At 39.2% G+C, this 20166-nt stretch overlaps 2 protein-coding genes across 4 annotated transcripts in view; one reads left to right on the top strand and one right to left on the bottom strand.

Annotated features, from left to right (window-relative positions):
- The window catches only part of LOC111963383 (gamma-aminobutyric acid receptor subunit beta-1-like), a 65969-nt gene that overhangs the window by 13116 nt on the left and 32687 nt on the right, over positions 1-20166 (bottom strand). Inside the window, exons 5-7 of the mRNA XM_023986785.2 lie at positions 10105-10187; positions 2905-3039; positions 2507-2659 (exon numbers count right to left, since the gene is read on the bottom strand). Coding sequence (XP_023842553.1) covers positions 2507-2659; positions 2905-3039; positions 10105-10187 — 371 coding nt within the window. The remainder of the gene's footprint in view (positions 1-2506; positions 2660-2904; positions 3040-10104; positions 10188-20166) is intronic.
- Positions 1-20166, top strand: part of LOC111963384 (COMM domain-containing protein 8) — a 52771-nt gene that overhangs the window by 25197 nt on the left and 7408 nt on the right. The gene's annotated exons all lie outside the window — the stretch shown is intronic.

Below are 20166 nucleotides of genomic sequence, written 5' to 3'. Positions count from 1 at the left end.
AAGGATGCACGATATAAATCGGTGAACATATCGGAATCGGCTGATATTAGCTAAAAATGCCAACATTGTTATCGGCCCGATGTCTAGTTTAACGCTGATGTCAAAAACTGATGTCAAAGCTGACGTGCATACCTATATAACGTAGGTACATGACATAATGACGGCACTTAAAATTTTACACTACACGTGCAACACAGCATTCCTAACCTAGCCCACACTGTGTGGATCGAGTAGTCAACAAGTCGAGCAGTCATTTGAAAGATTAAGAACATTTCAGCTAGACAACTCAAAGGTGAAATCCATTAAGGCCAAGATAATGGAATTCATTGCCCTTGACAATCAACCGTTCTCTGTTGTGGGTGATGACGGCTTTCTCGACTAGTCGAGCACCGGTACACACTAACATTACCAAGTGTGCTATTTTTCAGATGTTGCCCTACCGGAGTTACAGTAATAGCGTCCCTGCTATTATTATTATTTTATTTTTTCACCTTTATTTAACCAGGTAGGCTAGTTGAGAACAAGTTCTCATTTGCAACTGCGACCTGGCCAAGATAAAGCAAAGCAATTCGACACATACAAGAGCACAGAGTTACACATGGAATAAACAAACATACAGCCAATAATACAGTAGAACAAAAGAAACAAAAGTCTAAATACAGTGAGTGGAAATGAGATAAGATAAGGGAGTTAAAGCTAGTGAGGGAGATATGAGTCTCCAGCTTCAGAGATTTTTGCAGTTCGATTCCAGTCATTGCAGCAGAGAACTGGAAGAAAGACGACCAAAGGAGGAATTGCTTTGGGGGTGACCAGTGAGATATACCTGGCTGGAGCGCGTGCTACAAGTGGGCTGCTGCTATGGTGACCAGTGAGCTGAGATAAGTTGGGGCTTTACCTAGCAGAGACTTGTAGATAACCTGTAGCAGTGGGTTGGCGACGAGTATGAAGCGAGGGCCAACCACACGAGAGCGTACTGGTCGCAATGGTGGGTAGTGTATGGCTTTGGTGACAAAACGGATGGCACTGTGATAGACTGCGTCCAGTTTTTTGGTAGAAGTTGGAGGCTATTTATAGATGACATCACCGAAGTCGAGGATCGGTAGGATGGTCAGTTTTACGAGGTATGTTTGGCCGCATGAGTGAAGGATACTTTGTTGCGATATAGGAAGCCGAGGCTATATTTAATTTTGGATTGGAGATGCTTAATGTGAGTCTGGAAAGAGAGTTTACAGTCTAACCAGACACCTAGGTATTTGTAGTTGTCCACATATTCTAAGTCAGAGCCGTCCAGAGTAGTGATGCTGGACGGGTGAGCAGGTGCGGGCAGTGATCAGTTGAATAGCATGCATTTAGTTTTACTTGCGTTTAAGAGCAGTTGGAGGCCACGGAAGGAGAGTTGTATGGCATTGAAGCTCGTCTAGAGGTTAGTTAACCGTTTGGGTCTTTGTAATTTAAAGGTAGACTAAGTGAGATGGCATTGCATGCATCAACCAATGGTTGCGCGCCACGTCATCGACTGTGCAGTCGGGCACCAGATTGCAATACCATAAAGAGGTTAGCTGATAGGTAAAATACTTATCCAGGCGTTGTAAGATCTGGCATGCGTCAAAATCTGAGCAGAGAAACACGACCGACATCTTATAGCAATCTGGTGCTCGACTGCACAATCAATGACGTGGCACGCAACCATTGGTTGATACATGCAATGCCATCTCACTTAGTCTACCTTTAAATTAAAGTCAATGTCACTAGTCAAATTCAGAAGCTTGAAAACCCAATTAGAAAAAAGCTTGAAAACCCCATTCAATTTTTGCCGCCCCCCCCCCCAAAAAAATACATGTTTTTTTGTTTTATTTTAATTAGCTTTGGAGTCCAAGATAATATTTTCAGTATAGTTTTAGTTTTTCAAACAGGTTTGTAAAATATTTAATTTCAGTTTACTAAATCGTTTTTTAAATTATTTATTGTTATTTTTAGTTTCAGTTTCAGTTTACTAAAATGACCTTGGTGTACAATCTGCCTAAGGGGACTGTGTGTGTGTGTAAGTATACTCTACCTAGGGGGCTTTGTGTAAGGGTACACTCTGCCAAGTAGGGAAGTGTGTAAATATACACTACCTAAGAGGCTGTGTGCAAGTACACACTGCCGTGGGGACTGTCCGTCGATGGACTAACTATAACTAGAAGTATTTGCTCGGCTGTGTAAAGGGGCACATTCTGCCTGCCTGGAAGGCAGTACAACACATGCCTACACCTGGTAACCCAAAGCTACTAAAGACATTCAGACGTGACTCTTTATTGAACCTCTCCACAAGGACAACCCATAGAATAACCCAAAGACACCGTCCTAAACCCCCCCCCCACATGGACAACCCGTAGAATAACCCAAAGACACCGTCCTAAACCCCCCCCCACATGGACAACCCGTAGAATAACCCAAAGACACCGACCTAAAGCGACTCTGGCCGCAGACGCGTCATAGTNTAGAATAACCCAAAGACACCGACCTAAAGCGACTCTGGCCGCAGACGCGTCATAGTTGATCCAGAAGGAGACCCAGGATAGGATGGTGATCAGGGTCGAGGGCATGTAGGTCTGTAGGATGAAGTAGCCAATGTTCCTCTTCAGCTTAAAACTCAGAGAGAGCCTCGGGTAGGAGCCTGGGAGACCAAACACAGTTTTCACATCGGAGTAGGATGAAGTTTCCCCCTAGACGCTGAACTAAGGTCAGTTTAGCATTTAGGGGTAAGATTATCCTATTTTCTGTGCCTGAGAGAACTTCTACCCGGTGCTTATGTGGCAGTTACAATCTGCCACACTCTCTAACGTTAGACACTCTTAAGTGGAACATCAGAAACTTTAATTAATCATACACTCTTGTAAGGGTTAGTAATCAGATTGTTACCTGTAGCAAACACTGCTTTTGTGGATTGGATGTGGTAGTCTATAATAGAGAATTGGGGCAGTTCGATGTTCTCCACCCCAGTCACTGAATTATCACCTTTCCAGTAGAACTCGATGTCATCAGTGGTGTACCCATCTGCGAGAGGGAGAGACTGTTACATCATCTAAAATGGACAGACAGAAGGCTACCGTATGTCACGGCCAGTGTACCCAGCTGAGAATCTAACAGAATGGAACGTCATTCAACATGGACAGGCAGAAACCTGTGTCATTGAGAGTTTACTTGTCTGCAGCGGTGGCTCAAGTCTTTTTCTAACACTTCTCTTTGCCAGGTCTTAGTTGGAAAAGGAATGAAACAGTCAGTTATTGGCCTTTCAGTAATTAGGCAAACTTAATTGGACTGGGTTGGCTTTTTCTCCCGTCAGACTCCTCCGCTTATCTAAAGGGAACCGCAGGATTTCAGGGAATTAGTTGCTTCTCATTACTGCCTGTACTCAATCAGTGGTTTTGTCTTTCTTTCCCATTCATTTAATTTATGTGTGAGAGGGTCTTGGGTTATCACATCACCCCTGATGCCATAAGAGTATGGGAGAATGACATGTAAAGAAATGTGTAGACCAATATAGAGATAGTTGATTTCAATGAGACTACGAAGAATAGCACAGCAGCACTGGAGATGTGTTCCCATGTATCTGTGTCCACAGCCAGAATCTGGACCAGATTGCCCACAGCCAGAATCTGGACCAGATTGCCCACTGACAGAAACTGGACCAGACTGTACACAGCCAGAAACTGGACCAGACTGTACACAGCCAGAAACTGGACCAGACTGTACACAGCCAGAAACTGGACCAAATTGCCCATTGTAGAAACTGGACCAGACTGTACACAGCCAGAAACTGGACCAGACTGTACACAGCCAGAAACTGGACCAGAATGCCCACAGTTAGAAACGTTGTACCTGCTATTTCCATGAGGGTATAACATGAAAAATATATAATAACTTCAATTTTAAGGCCACATCCACGCTAGCAGTAACCTTAGTCTTGATTGTTCTTTTATTTGTATTTTTTAGGGGTTAGATCAGCATTAATATTGTAGATACTGTACAGTATATTGTGGCTTCTATCAATGTAATTGTCTGCATCATTTCCAATACCCCATATATATTTTTTTGCAAATATATACACACACACACACACACACACACACACACACACACACACACACACACACCCACACACAACACACACACACACACACACACACACATACATACATAGTACAAGTAAAAGGTTTGGACACACCTACTCATTCCAGAGTTTCTTTATTTTGACTATTTTCTACATTGTAGAACAATAGTGAAGACATCAAAACTATGAAATAACACATATGGAATCATATAGTAACTAAAACAGTGTTAAACAAATCAAAATATATTTTATATTTGAAATTATTCAAAGTAGCCACCCTTTGGCCTGATGACAGCTTTGCACACTCGGCATTCTCTCAACCAGCTTCATGAGGTAACCTGGAATGCATTTCAATTAACAGGTGTGCCTTGTTAAAAGTTCCTTTGTGGAATTCCTTTCCTTAATGCGTTTGAGCCAGTCAGTTGTGTTGTGACAAGGTAGGGATGGTATACAGAAGATAGCCCTATTTGGTAAAAACCAAGTCCATATTTTGACAAGAACAGCTTAAATAAGCTTAAATAAACGACAGTCCATCATTAATTTAAGATATGAAGGTCAGTCAATCTGGAAAATGTCAAGAACTTTGAAAGTTTCTTTAAGTGCAGTAGCAAAAACCATCAAGTGCTGAAATGAAACTGGCTCTCATGAGGACAACCACAGGAATGTAAGACCCAGAGTTACCTCTGCCGCAAAGGATAAGTTCATTAGAGTTACCAGCCTCAGAAATTGCAGCCCAAATAAATGCTTCACAGAGTTCAATTAACCGACACATCTCAAAATCAACTGTTCAGAGTGTGTGAATCAGGCCTTCATGGTCGAATTGCTGCAAAGAAACCACTACTAAAGGACACCAATAATAAGAAGAGACTTGCTTGGGCCAAGAAACACGAGCAATGGACATTAGACCCAACACACCTCCAGGCTGTGTAAGGGCTATTTGAACAAGGAGAGTGATGGAGTGCTGCATCAGTTGACCTGGCCTCCACAATCACCCGACCTCAACCCAATTGAGATGGTTTGGGATGAGTTGGACCGCAGACTGAAGGAAAAGCAGCCAACAAGTACTCAGCATATGTGGGAACTCCTTCAAGACTGTAGGAAAAGCATTCCATTTGAAGCTGATTGCGAGAATTTTTGTATTTTTTCTTTATTTAACTAGGCAAGTCAAGAACAAATTCTTATTTACAATGATGGCCTAGGAACAGTGGGTAAACTGCCTTGTTCAGAATGACAGATTTTTACCTTGTCAGCTCGGGGATTTGATCTTGCAACCTTTCGGTTACTAGTCCAACGCTCTAACCACTAGGCTACCTGCCGCCAAGAATGCCAAGAGGGGGCAAAGCTGTCATCAAGGCAAAGGGACAATCTAAAATCAAAAATATATTTTGATTTCTGTTACACTTTCTTGGTTACTACATGATTCCATATGCGTTATTTCATAGTTTTGATGTCTTCACTATTATTCTACAAATGTAGAAAATAGTAAAAATTAAGAAAAACCCTTGAATGAGTAGGTGTCCAAAATTTTGACTGGTACTGTATATCATTTTAAATATATATATATTTAAATTATTTATTATTTTTCCATAACCCTACCACCACCTACCACTCCCCTAATTGGAGTAAACTAATGGACAACAATACTTAGGCTTCTACTTCCAGCTTATTTATATTATATACATTTTACCGTCATAGTACATTTTATATTAATTATCTTTTGTTTGTTTTTAGTCCCAGCCTTCAGCTACCCTCAACCCCTCCAATATATCTCTGAAGACCTTGGAGTTTTGATTTCTAGCTGCCATATATTTTTCCACTGTCATGTTTCACAAAATATGTGAATCTTCCTATTCTCATAGTTTCTACAGATTGCAACTAAAAACACACATTTTTTCTAAGAGTATTATTATACTATTGATCAATTGACTATGACTTTTCAAATCACCCAGCAGTGCTATTTGCAGAGTTAGCTCCAAGTAAATGTTTCAATTTTTCAGGCATTCCTGAATCTGCGAACCAAAACAAGCTACATATGAGCAGTACCAAAACAAGTGATCTAATGATTCTGTCGCTTTGCAAAATAATCTGCAGAGATGTGATGGTTATATCCCCTATATACAGTGCATTCGGAAAGTATTCAGACCCCTTCCCTTTATCCACATTTTGTTACGTTACAGCCTTAATCTAAATAGTATTCCATAAATTTTTTCCCCTCATAAATCGACACACAATACCCCATAATGACAAAGCGAAATCAGTTTTTTTGAGATGTTTGCAAATTTATACAACATACAAAACAGAAATACCTTATTTACATAAGTATTCAGACCCTTTGCTATGAGACTTGAAATTGAGCTCAGTTGCATCCTGTTTCCATTGATCATTCTTAAGATGTTTCTACAACTTGATTGGAGTCCACCTGTGGTAAATTAAATTGCAGGGCCGACAGACTAGTGCCTTCTTCCCTTTCCACATGGTTGTAATTTTGGATAGAGCAGACGTTTCCATAATTTTTGTTAACTGCATGTGTGACATAACTCCACCAGTCCTATTTATGATATAATTTACTAAATTTATACAAAAAACATTATTTGAGTTTATTTGAGTTTAACCATAATATTTGTTGTAATATTTGTTCTGTCTTTTCAGGTGGATTAAACTGAAATTGGAACCAATTTTCTATGGCTTGTTTTAGAAATAGCGATATTTGAGATTTTCATTTTCAAATAACTAAAAGTGAGAGGTTGTAATCTGAATGAAGGGAAAAAGGCCACTCTTGAACACAGGTGAGCCATTCTTACTAATCTGCTAGAGAACCAGTTCAAATGTAAGTATAGTTTTTGTATGACTGAAGCCTTTAGTGAGAGGTCCAATGCTTTAATATTTAATTAAATATTCGAATTAATATTCATTATATAAATAGGCCAGTTTAATTTTGTCTGGCTTGCAGTCTTGATTGTTGCAAAAAATATTATTGCGCCTAGGTAACTGTCTCATAATTAAGACCAAAGATATGATAGAGGGTTTGAGTAAGGTGTTGCCAAAATTATTATATACATCAACCCGGCCAATCCATTCATCCAGCAGCTCCACAGGGCCTTATAGTGATTGCTATAACCTTGTCATAATGACCAAAGCTAAGCATCCATGTCTGTTGCACTGATTTAACAATCCTTGCAGGTAGAATGTATTATTCAACTGAAACACTCCGGCCAAGTTTGATTTAACAAAAAATGCCAGTTTGAATAGTTGATGTAAAGTGTGGTTGTTTGTTTTCCTGCTTAATGTACGTCATGTCCTCGATTGGGAAGATATTTTGCCATGATTTGGAATAGAGTTATCCCTTAAATGAGGTACATAGACCCGTTTAACAGAATAATGTGTGAAAATAAACCGACAGAGAAAGTTATCACGAGATGTGTAGATTAATTAAAACAGAGCGAGAAGAATGTTATAATTGAAGGATGTAGCTGCCGGTTTCAGTGACCCAGATTATGTTTATTCCTGGATTAAAAAGCATGCTCAACAGAAAATCTCCATTGAAAGTGCCTTTTAGTCCATGAATAGGCTCAATCTTGGTCAGGGAAACTGGCCCTTAGGATTTATTCAATAGCATCCATAGTCATGTAGACCTTTGATTTATGTACAGTGGGGCAAAAAAGTATTTAGTCAGCCAATTGTGCAAGTTCTCCCACTTAAAAAGATGAGAGAGGCCTGTAATTTTCATCATAGGTACACTTCAACTATGACAGACAAAATGAGAAAAAAAATCCAGAAAATCACATTGTAGGATTTTAATGAATTTATTTGCAAATTATGGTGGAAAATAAGTATTTGGTCACCTACAAACAAGCAAGATTTTCCTGCCTCAACAGACCTGTAACTTCTTCTTTAAGAGGCTCCTCTGTCCTCCACTCGTTACCTGTATTAATGGCACCTGTTTGAACTTGTTATCAGTATAAAAGACACCTGTCCACAACCTAAACAGTCACACTCCAAACTCCACTATGGCCAAGACCAAAGAGCTGTCAAAGGACACCAGAAACAAAATTGTAGACCTGCACCAGGCTGGGAAGACTGAATCTGCAATAGGTAAGCAGCTTGGTTTGAAGAAATCACTGTGAGAGCAATTATTAGGAAATGGAAGACATACAAGACCACTGATAATCTCCCTCGATCTGGGCTCCACGCAAGATCTCACCCCGTGGGGTCAAATTATCACAAGAACGGTGAGCAAAAATCCCAGAACCACACGGGGGGACCTAGTGAATGACCTGCAGAGAGCTGGGACCAAAGTAACAAAGCCTACCATCAGTAACACACTACGCCGCCAGGGACTCAACCTGCAGTGCCAGACGTGTCCCCTTGCTTAAGCCAGTACATGTCCAGGCCCATCGGAAGTTTGCTAGAGAGCATTTGGATGATCCAGAAGAAGATTGGGAGAATGATATATGGTCAGATGAACCAAAATATAACTTTTTGGTAAAAACTCAACTCGTCGTGTTTGGAGGACAAAGAATGCGAGTTGCATCCAAAGAACACCATCCCTACTGTGAAGCATGGGGGTGAAACATCATGCTTTGGGGCTGTTTTTCTGCAAAGGGACCAGGACGACTGATCCGTGTAAAGGACAGAATGAATGGGCCATGTATCGTGAGATTTTGAGTGAAAACCTCCTTCCATCAGCAAGGGCATTGAAAATGAAACGTCGCTGGTCTTTCAGCATGACAATGATCCCAAACACACCGCCCGGGCAAACGAAGGAGTGGCTTCGTAAGAAGCATTTCAAGGTCCGGAGTGGCCTAGCCAGTCTCCAGACTCAACCCCATAGAAAATCTTTGGGAGGAGTTGAAAGTCCGTGTTGCCCAGCACAAGCCGCCAAAACATCACTGCTCTAGAGGAGATCTGCATGGAGGAATGGGCCAAAATACCAGCAACAGTGTGTGAAAACCTTGTGAAGACTTACAGAAAACYTTTGACCTCTGTCATTGCCAACAAAGGGTATATAACAAAGTATTGAGATAAACTTTTGTTATTGATCAAATACTTATTTTCCACCATAATTTGCAAATAAATAAATAAAAAATCCTACAATGTGATTTTCTGGATTTTTTTTTCTAATTTTGTCTGTCATAGTTGAAGTGTACCTATGATGACAATTACAGGCCTCTCTCATCTTTTTAAGTGGGAGAACTTGCACAATTGGTGGCTGACTAAATACTTTTTTGCCCCACTGTATAGGCACAAGCTTTCAAAAACATGCCCAGTAATCAGTGCATCAGCCTCTGCCTATACGCAGACTACGCACTGTGTGTAGAGTCCCACGGCCGCTAGGGGGACTCGACCCCCAAAAATATACAAAATATATATATTTTAAATGTTTTGGGGAACTCAGTCAGGGTCTCAACTTACTGAAAAGTAGAATACATACGGTGCAATAGAATACATACGGTGCAACTTCCCAATACATTCGAAATTTGGTTGTGCATCAGCAGTTTTCCACTTGTTATGTCAATCACTGACGGCAACTCAATTAGCCCATGTCAGCATTTTTTTATAGATTGCTTGTTACGGTAGTCTAGCCAGCTATCGAAACATTGTAGTAATCATCACCAAACTACTGACCAGTGCTCGCAGGGCATGTGCCCAGGGACCCTGACCTCCAGGGAGCTCCCATTGATATCTCTCAGATACTCATTTTGTGATGGGTTGGAGAGATTTTGTATTCTTCGTTTTTCGTTTTTTTGACAATTTTGCAACTTTAAAGCAAATTTCCTGCAATTCTACACATTTTGGCATGAATGACTTATGCCATGTCCACATGTGTAGAATTGCAGGAAATTATTCACTGCCAAATGTTTTGCCTGCGAGGTGGGAGGGGCCCACCAAACAAATCTATCTTAAGGCCCCCAAAAGGCTAGGGGTGCCTCTGCCAGTAGTGATAAATAGCCCACATGAAGCTGAGATAAGTCTCTACACTACAGTGATTTTACAGTGATGTCACTCACAGCTCTCGATCTCCAGGGTGCAGTTCTGCTCATCCAGTGGGTATCTACGCAAGTCCATCATGCAAGCTGCAGTAGTGGTGATCCTGAGAGAGAGCGAGAGAGAGAGATAAAGAGTGAGGGGGGTAGGTATGTCGAGAGAGAGAGAGAGAGAATCTCTACCTTCCCCCACCCCTCTCTCTCTATCATTCGCATATACTGTATCTAGCACAGAAATAAGAAATATACCCCCACATCCGATAGGACTACTATCTCACTAACGCTTACCATAATGTACAGATGTAGGATCTTAATTTGATCACCCTGTTTGCCATTAGACTTGCAATGCAGGAAACTTGAAAACTTGTAGTGTATTTGATGTTAAACGATTCTGAAGTTTGCAATTTCCACTTTATTTTCATTACGAAAAATGTATTAATCCCTACAAAATTTTCATTAATTATAATCCACATAATAACTCACATTTCCTGTTGTTGCAGGATTATTTTCCTGCTGTAGCAAACTGGTTCAAATTAAGATGGTACATCTGTGTGTCTTTATAAGTGCAGGGCATATAGTATACAATATGTGTGAAGACATATCATAAATCAGGAGTAGTATGTTATGGTCAGGAACACTTGAGAAACAAGAGTTAAATATGAGACCTACGTAAAATGTTTTTTTGGGGGCGGAGGTGTATTACATTTCCTAAAATGTCATGTAAACCCTTCCAGGTGCACTGAAAAAGGTTGACCTAATAACAGAGAAATGAAAAACGCATCCATCTCGCACACATTGACTCAGGAAGCACACAAAGTACATACTCTACTCAATGTTCTGTCGCACAAATCTCTCCATGGTTTCACTGGAAATGTAACTTTCATTTTCTCTCCCATAATTGCCTTCATACTGCGTCATACTGTGTCCTCCTTATTTAAAATGCTCTATGTTCCATCTTAATTACCACTACGATTAATTAAGAATTAACACCAGCGGACTTTAAAATCTGTGACTTCTTCGCTTTTAGGTGTCATTTGAAAGAGCACACTTCAATTTGACGATTGAGGATTGCATTTGTGAGTGCTTTTATTCTTGTAGTATTGATTAAACCCAAAATGTTCGCAAACATTGAAGTAAGTGGCTGTGCTTATGTATTCATGCTGTTTATTTGGTCTCTGACAGAAAAGGGTTAAGGTTGTGGCCACATTTTATTACAAGCTGCTTGCCGAGGGGTTGGCTGGCCCTTGGGGGGGGGGGGGGGGGGGTCAGAGTCACATCCCTTGTGGAGTTCTCAATGCTCACAAACCACATACGATGAGAATAGGTCAATTTCATATAGATTTTTATGTAAACCGCTTATGTTGAGTAAAGGATTACTTTAGATAGTGTGGTGGTGTCACTGTTCACAGATAACATTAGATGTTCAGAGAAGTCCATTTGTTTTTACAACATATACACTTTACAGTTCTGGCTCATAATAATGGCCGGAACGGAGCAAATGGAATGGCATCAAACACATGGAAACCATGTGTTTGATATATTTGATACCATTCCACTGATTACGCTTCAGTCATTACCACAAGCCTGTTCTCCCCAATTAAGGTGCCACCAAGCTCCTGTTGCCCTGTACAACTAACATGTTTGCACATTGGTTTATCATTGTGAACAGGAAACTACTACTGTAAAGTTTCTGTGTCCATTTTCCACTGCATAACCCCTGTTTAAAATGAGAGGAGACCTGAGACAGAAAAAGAGCGTGTAGACACACACACACATACACTGCCAATATATGAGTAATAGCCAGCAATGAATTCACCTAACCCAACCTGAGCCCCCTAGCTGTTTGAGACATTTCCAGGGATACTCTGCTGTTTCCCCATTACTCTCTAGCTTCTCCTGCCGCAAAATGTCAAACATCGCTGAGCGCCTAAAACTCACTCAAGCTGCCACTTGTTCATTTTGGGTGAAGAACCTATTGCCAAAACCTGGAAAGCATAGTAGTACATGCTACATTTTGAATCCTCCCCTAGCCCCTACTACCTATGCTGATCTGAAAGTATTGGATAGTTATTGCCTATTAGAGGGCAAGGCTGAGCTATAACCATGCTGTTTAGTATACCAATCCAATCCTTTCAGATCCAGATGTAGTCCCAAGGGGCTAGGGATGGATTTGGAATGTAGCAATACAACCATCCATGTAAAGGGCATTCTAAAAGTCCAGTGGTGGTCTGCTGTGCATTAGTCCTGGTCTTCGTCCAATCCAAGAGCCCTGCCCTGTAAAAGCTAATCTCACTGGCCCATAGCCACTTTCCTCACCAAGTGAAAGCGAGTGTCCAGTGAGACCAATATCTGTCAATTTCAGCCGCAACAATGTTGTGAACTAAAAAGCCCTGGGCATAATTTATCTTACACTGCAGCTGAAAATTCTGTGGCTGTGGACCATGTCTCGGACACACCAAATGCATTAGGGAAGTCTGGATGAATTATAAAGCAGCTGCAGAGATGGGGTAAAAATAGAGCACCGTAGGGGCGTCAGTAAGGGTGTACCCTACCTTCCAGCACAGAGCTCGGAGAGCTATAAGCGCTAAACCCACTCCCAATTACCCTGGTGTTCAACATCCCCTTAAAAATAAAGGAGAGCCGCACACTCTAGGAGCTCAGATGCAAAAGATATTTAATTTACCAACGTTTCGACAGGCAAGCTGTCTTCATCAGGCTACCTATGTTTAACATCCCCTCCCCATCAGATCAATACAGATCAAACACATATCAGGAACAGAGGTGGGCTTTGCATCCGTGATGGTAATGAGCGTCATGATTGATACGTGATAGATGTTACGGGTGTGACTGACTGCAGCATTAGTATTGGATTGTGTTTTCTGAGATGGCTAATGCAGCTGGCGAGAGTAATGCATTGTTAATGTGAGAGGAATCATAACTGATATTGGAGAAGTGATGCTATTGAAATGTCTGCAGTTATACTAGTATAGTGATTTAACCAGGATAGTCCACTCAGTAACAATTTATACTGTTTTCCAGGGGAAGATGAAGGTAAGACATGCTCAACTCTATTGTCTTATTGTGGGGGGGTTTTTACTGAAAAAGGGTGCTAGCTAGAGAGCTGATCTGTTAAATAACCTGTCAAATTTGACTGAGCATAAAGCTTTTTGTTACATGACCGCTATACTTCATGAAATGTTAAATCACACACACACTCTCTTTTCCTTCACATGCTGAAGTACCGGGAGAAGAAGTGTCAGTGCTGCCTAAAAAATGAGTAATTTTCCAGATATGAACGTGATGCTTGATTTGATTAAAGGTTGAATTAAAAATATTCAATCAATCTTCATTGAGCATAACTAATAGGCCTACTGTTTGATAGCGTGTGCAGTGACCATTCAGACCATATGGCCATATGCATATGGGTGGATACTATAAACACGTGAAGGTAACAGCAGACATGTGTACACTACAGTAACTGGTGAGGTCATTCCAGTCAGCCTAAATATAGCCAGCTCACTGTAGACAGCAGGCAGCAGCACGCTGGCTGAATAAGTTTGTTAGTCTGCGGGGAATAATAATTCTGCAGCATTCGAGTGTGAAGAGGTCTCACTGCTCAACGTGAAACTGTCAGAATTGTGTGTGAGAAGCAAAGGAGAAAAGTTGTCACAATGACATGCAAGTTATTTCTGGGTGATCTTGCGAGGGAGGCAGGGATAGAAGAAGGGAGGAAGACAAGGAGGGGCAGAGTGGTATTCACATTATACAGAGAAAGACATAAGAGCAGGGGAAACACTGACACTGACAGATAGCCACATGAATTACATGCTCATGGTGCAGAGTAACTGTCTGTTAGTGCAATCTAGTATGACAGTGCTTAAGACATTGCTGTGGTTCAGGACGTTAATAACTTAGTAATGTTGTTTTCTGGGTATTTTTTGAAAAAAAATAGGTCTTATTGTCCTCAGTACTACCTAATTAATTGTTTTACTTTCACTCTGTTCTTTTTTTCTTTTCCATTTGTTTTGTTATGTGGCTGATTCCTAAAGAGGATGCTCCTCTTGTGGTCATGCCATAGACTTATAGGGGTTTTGGCTGGGCACTTGAGGGGTGGCAGTATTGGTTTATGGGAGAGTCCCACGTTTTTACCTGGACCACACCGATCGGCGGTTGAATGTGTGTTTTACGATGCTAAAGGAGCGTTACAGGTACAGGGGTGGTATGATAGTATCAGTGACAACACCCCCTTCTGGGATGGGGGAAGGCTTTCACGGGAGGGATATTGGAAGACAATTGGAGGTTTACTTAGAATCAGTTGCAGCTGCAGTATATTTAGCAGTGCATATATTATGGTAGAGGTACAAGGGTAGATGTCAGACATTGATTCTGGTAGTGTTGGTAAGTATGGATAAATTCTAGGTGTCTAGCAGCTTGATCATCATGGTAATTTGTGGTAGTACGTTTACAGGCATATCTTATGGTAAGTATTGAAACATTATGTCATTATGGTAAGTGGTGAAATAAGTATAGCTAGTTATAATTGTAATGACTTAGGAGATAATAATAAAAGGACGATCAGTCTTTAACTGGCTAAAAGACAGTTTACAGGAAACTCACTCTACAATTACAGATGAGGTTGTATGGGAAAAGGACTGGGAGGGAGAAATATATTTATGTCATGGTCAAAGAAACTCAAAAGAGGTGATGATATTAATAAATAACCATTTTGATCCGAATGTGCAAACTGTCCAAACAGATCCGAAAGGAAGGTGGATAATTTTAAATATGCTATAGGACAATAAACACATTTGGCTAATTAATCTATATGGTCCAAATAATAATGATCCATACTTCTTCAAAATTATATATACTGTACTAATCTATTGAGCTCAAAAGCAACCAATTACTCTATTATTATGACAGGAGATTATAATACAGTTTTAAGTACCCCAATGGATCGTAAAGGAAATCACACTACAAACTATCACCCTCATGCAATTAAGGAAATTACGAATATTATGGACACATTAGAACTAGTGGTTATATGGAAGCTTAAAAATTCAGACTCAGGGAGATATACATGGAGGAGGCTTAATCAAGCTAGTCGTCTTGATTACTTTCTTGTATCCTTCGCGCTGGCACCAAAAGTAAGAAATGTTTTGATAGGGGACAGAATTAGGTCGGACCATCAAATATTTGGCATCCGCATTTATAACTGACTTTTGCCTGCATAACATAGCTACAGCAGATCCCCTTATTGTATGGGACACTTTTAAAATGTGCCTTAAGAGGTCATGCAATTCAATATTCATCTTTAAAACAAAAACAATTTTGGCCAAAAGAGTTCATATTAACAAAGGAAATAGAAGAAATAACAATACAGATGGATAGCAATAAAAACTGTACCATAGAGGCACAGAATAAGTTAGAGGGAAAAAAGAAATTGACGAACTTATTCGGGAACAATCAAGTATAATGTATTATAAAAAGAAACCGAGTTGGATGGAAAATGATGAAAAATGAACCAAATTCTTTTATAATTTTCAACATAGAAATGCTACCAAAAATGATTTACAGAAACTTGTTACAGATGACGGAGTCATCCATGATTAACCAAATTATATGAAAGAGAAAGCAAAGTACTTTAAGCATATGTTCTATTTTCAGTCTCCTCCATTTCCACGAGCTCAAGTTAACTGTAAGGAATTTGTTCCTAATAATAGAGTAAAATTAACACCTGTACAGAAAGACTTGTGTYAGGGACAAATTGCAGAGGAGCAACGTATTGATGCAATTAAAGCCTTTAGGCCAGGGAAAACTCCAGGGCTAGATGGCATAGCAGTTAAGGTATATGAAACCTTTTTTGATCTATTCAAAGATCCAGTATTAGCACGTTTTAACCATTCCTATAAAAATGGTAAACTATCAGGTGCTCAGCAAGGTTTGATTTCACTATTACTGAACCAGGACCCAGGTGGTAAGTATAAATATCCAGTCTATCTAAAAAAAACTTTCGGCCCCCTACACTTCAGTGTTGTGATGCAAAAATCCTTGCAAAATGCATAGAATTAATCTCATAGAATAAAAAAGGTGTTGTCGGATATTATTCATCCTGACCAGACAGGTTTTTTTTTACATAGAAAATACATTGGAGACAAGTATTTGAAACAATATAATATTATGAAACATCTAGGGAACCAGGTCTGGTATTCAGAGCAGATTTTGAAAAGGCTTTTGCTAAAGTACGACTAGAATTTATATATAAATGCCTGGACTATTTTAATTTAGGAGAATCTCTTATAAAATGGGTTAAAGTTATGTAGAGTAACCTCAGGGGTAAAATAATAAATAATGGCTACTTCTCAGAAAGTATTAAACTGTCAAGAGGAGTAAAACAAGGTGGTTCACTGTCAGCATATCTATTTATTATGGTCATCAAAATGTTAGCTATTAAAATCAGATCCAATAATAATAATAATAATAATATAGAAGAGCTGGACATCCAGGGCTTAAAAACAAAGGTATGCTGATGACTCACATTTCCTCTTAAATCCACAATCTGGATCCCTGCACAGCCTCATAGAGGATCTAGATAATTTTTTTAACCTCTCTGGATTACAACCGAACTATGATAAGTGTACCATAGTACGTATTGGATCGCTAAAAAATACAACTTTTACATTACCGTGTAGTTTACCCAGTGGTGTAAAGTACTTAAGTAAAAATACTTTAAAGTACCACTTAAGTCGTTTTGGGGGTATCTGTACTTTAATTTACTATTTATATTTTTGACAACTTTTACTTCACTACATTCCTAAAGAAAATAATGTACTTTACTTCATACATTTTCCTTGACACCCAAAAGTACTCGTTACATTTTGACAGGAAAATGGTCCAATTCACACACTTATCAAGAGAACTTCCCTGGTCATCTCTACTACCTCTGATCTGGCAGACTCACTAAACACAAATGCTTTGTTTGCAAATTATGTCTGAGTGTGGGAGTGTGCCACTGGCTATATACGTCAATAAAAAAGAAAATGGTGCCGTACTTTGCTAAATTTAAGGAATTAGAAATGGTTTATACTTTTACTTTTGATACTTCAGTACATAGCAATTCCATTTACTTTTGATACCGAAGTATATTTAAAATCAAATACTTAAAAAAAATACTATTTAAAATCTTTTACTTTTACTCAAGTAGTATTTTACTGGGTGACTTTCCCTTGTACTTGAGTCATTTTCTATTAAGGTATCTTTACTAAGTATGACAATTGAGTATTTTTTCCTCCACTGAGTTTACCAATAAAATGGTCTGAAGGTGAAGTGGACATACTCGGTATTCATATCCCTAAAGAAATAAAGGAACATACTACAACAAATTTGAACCGAAAGTTAGCAAAAACAGCTAAGGTCTCGCTACCATGGAAAGGTAAATTCCTGTCTATTTGTGGAAAAATCACCCTGATTAGTTATTTTGTCACATCCCAGTTTACCTATTTACTTATGGCCCTGCCTACGCCGAACAATTTGTCTTTTAATTTATTTAAGCAAAAAAGATTTAAACTAGGGGGCGATATTTTAGTTTTTGGCTAAAAACACGTACCCATTTGAAACTGCCTATTTCTCAGCCCCCGAAACTAGAATATGCATATAATTGTCAGATTAGGATAGAAAACACTCTGAAGTTTCCAAAACTGTAAACATTTTGTCTGTGAGTTAAACAGAACTGATATTGCAGGCTAAAACCTGAGGAAAATCCAATCAGGAAGTGCCCCTGTTCTTGAAACCTCTCTGTTCCTATGCATCCCTATTGCCCATATAAAGGGATATCAACCAGACTTKTTTTTCTATGGCTTCCCTAAGGTGTCAACAGCCTTTAGACATAGTTTCAGGCTTTTATTCTGAAGAATGAGCGTGAACGACCACATTGCGTAAGTGGATAGGTGGGGGCTCTCAGAGTGACTTGTGCGCAAAAGAGAAAGGCAGCCATTGTTACTCCTGGTCCTAGTGAAAAGCCAACTGTCCCGGTTGATATATTATCGAATAGATATTTGAAAAACACCCTGAGGATGGATTTTAAAAAACGTTTGACATGTTTCTGTGGACATTATGGATATAATTTGGAATATTTGTCAGCGTTGTCGCGACCGCTCTTTCCGGTGGATTCCTGGGCATAACGCATCAAACTAACGGAGGTATTTGGATATAAAAAATATCTTTATGGAACAAAAGGAACATTTGTTGTCTAACTGGGAGTCTCGTGAGTGAAAACATCCGAAGATCATCAAAGGTAAACGATTAATTTGATTGCTTTTCTGATTTTCGTGACCAAGTTACCTGATGCTAGGTGTACTTATTGTTTTGTCGAGCGATCGATAAACTTACACAAACGCTTGTATTGCTTTCGCTGTAAAGCATAATTTCAAAATCTGAGACGACAGATGGATTAACAAAAGGCTAAGCTGTGTTTTGCAATATTGCACTTGTGATTTCATGAAATTATATTATATTATATACCTGTGGCGCTAGGCTAGGCTATGCTAGTCAGCGTTTCTGATGACAATTATCCCGGATCCGGGATGGATGGTTCAGAAAGGTTAACTTTATTTGGAATGGCATGCCAGACAAAATAAAATGTGATTATTTCTATAACGAATATGAGTTCGGGGGGCTAAAATGATTAAATATTAAAAGCATTAAACCTCTCACTAAAACCATCAGTCATACAAAAATTATACTTAAACCGGAACTGGTCCTCCAGTAGATTAGTAAAATTGCTCATCCCTTGTTCAAAAATGTCCTTTTCCCCCTTTATCCAGATTACATCCTCTCACTTGAAATGTTTTTCTGTTTAAATGTAACATTTATTTAACTAGGTATTTCAGTTAATTGAAAATGAACCTTTTTCAAAATATCTCCCTTTCTAAAACAAGCCATACAAAGCTGGTTTCAACTTCCAGAAAAGACAACAAATAATATGGTTAAATTCAAATATACTAATGAAAGAAAGAAGAAAAAAAAACTATGTAATGATATCACAGGTGCATATAACAAAGATTTATGGAAATGTTTGCTCTATCCATGTAACGGGTGTCGTCGTCCTCCTCCTCGGAAGAGGAGAGGAGAGAAGGATCGGTGGACCAATACGCAGCGAGGTATGTAGACATAATGAATTTATTTAAACAAGAACAAAAACGAACTATACTTGAAATGATTACAAAATAACAAACGGACAACGTAGACGAAACCTGAACATGGAACTTACATAACAACACGAAGAACACACGAGCAGGAAACAGACTACATCCAAAACGAAAACAACCGAAACAATCCCGTGTGGTGCGCAGACACAAACACAGGAGACAATCACCCACAAACAAACAGTGTGAACAGCCAGCCTATATATGGTTCCCAATCAGAGGAAAACGTAAACCACCTGTCTCTGATTGAGAACCATATAAGGCTGATTAACAGTGATCTAAACACAAAACATACAATGCCCACCCCAACTCACGCCCTGACCAACTAAACATATACAAAAATAACATAAAATAGGTCAGGAACGTGACAATCCAAAATAACAACCAACTGAATGCAGCATTACCACAAAAAAATGGAGGAGGCAAGTGGAAGGTGGAGAAGGTAGGGAACTTGTTTGTTTGCCCATTATTAAAGACCAAATTGAAGATTTGTATTTTCTCATAAATAAAAAAAAGATCAGTTTTACTTGAAGACCAAAATGTTTACCGCGGCGCCATACAGGTTGCAAAATAGTCGGGATGAGATTTTCGATGTGCCGATTCCGTGGCATATGGTTTATGAACTGATATGCAAAAGAACGCTTGATTCAGAATTGAGTTTTTACATTTAAATTACTATACAAAATTCTTGCCACAAACAGAATATTATGTACAGTGTATTCAGACCCCTTGACTTTTTCACATTTGTTACATTACAGCCTTATTCTAAAATTGATTAAATAGTTTTTTCCCCACATTAATCTAAACACAATACCCCATAATGACAAAGCAAAAACAGTTTTGTTTTTTTATTTTGCAAATGTATTACAAAATAACAAACTGA

The sequence above is a fragment of the Salvelinus sp. IW2-2015 genome, linkage group LG4q.2 (genome assembly GCF_002910315.2).
Source record: "Salvelinus sp. IW2-2015 linkage group LG4q.2, ASM291031v2, whole genome shotgun sequence".
NCBI classification, from domain to species: Eukaryota; Metazoa; Chordata; class Actinopteri; order Salmoniformes; family Salmonidae; genus Salvelinus; species Salvelinus sp. IW2-2015.
The sequence above is the reverse complement of the archived record's forward strand: the minus strand, read 5'-3'. Positions and strand labels throughout refer to the sequence as shown.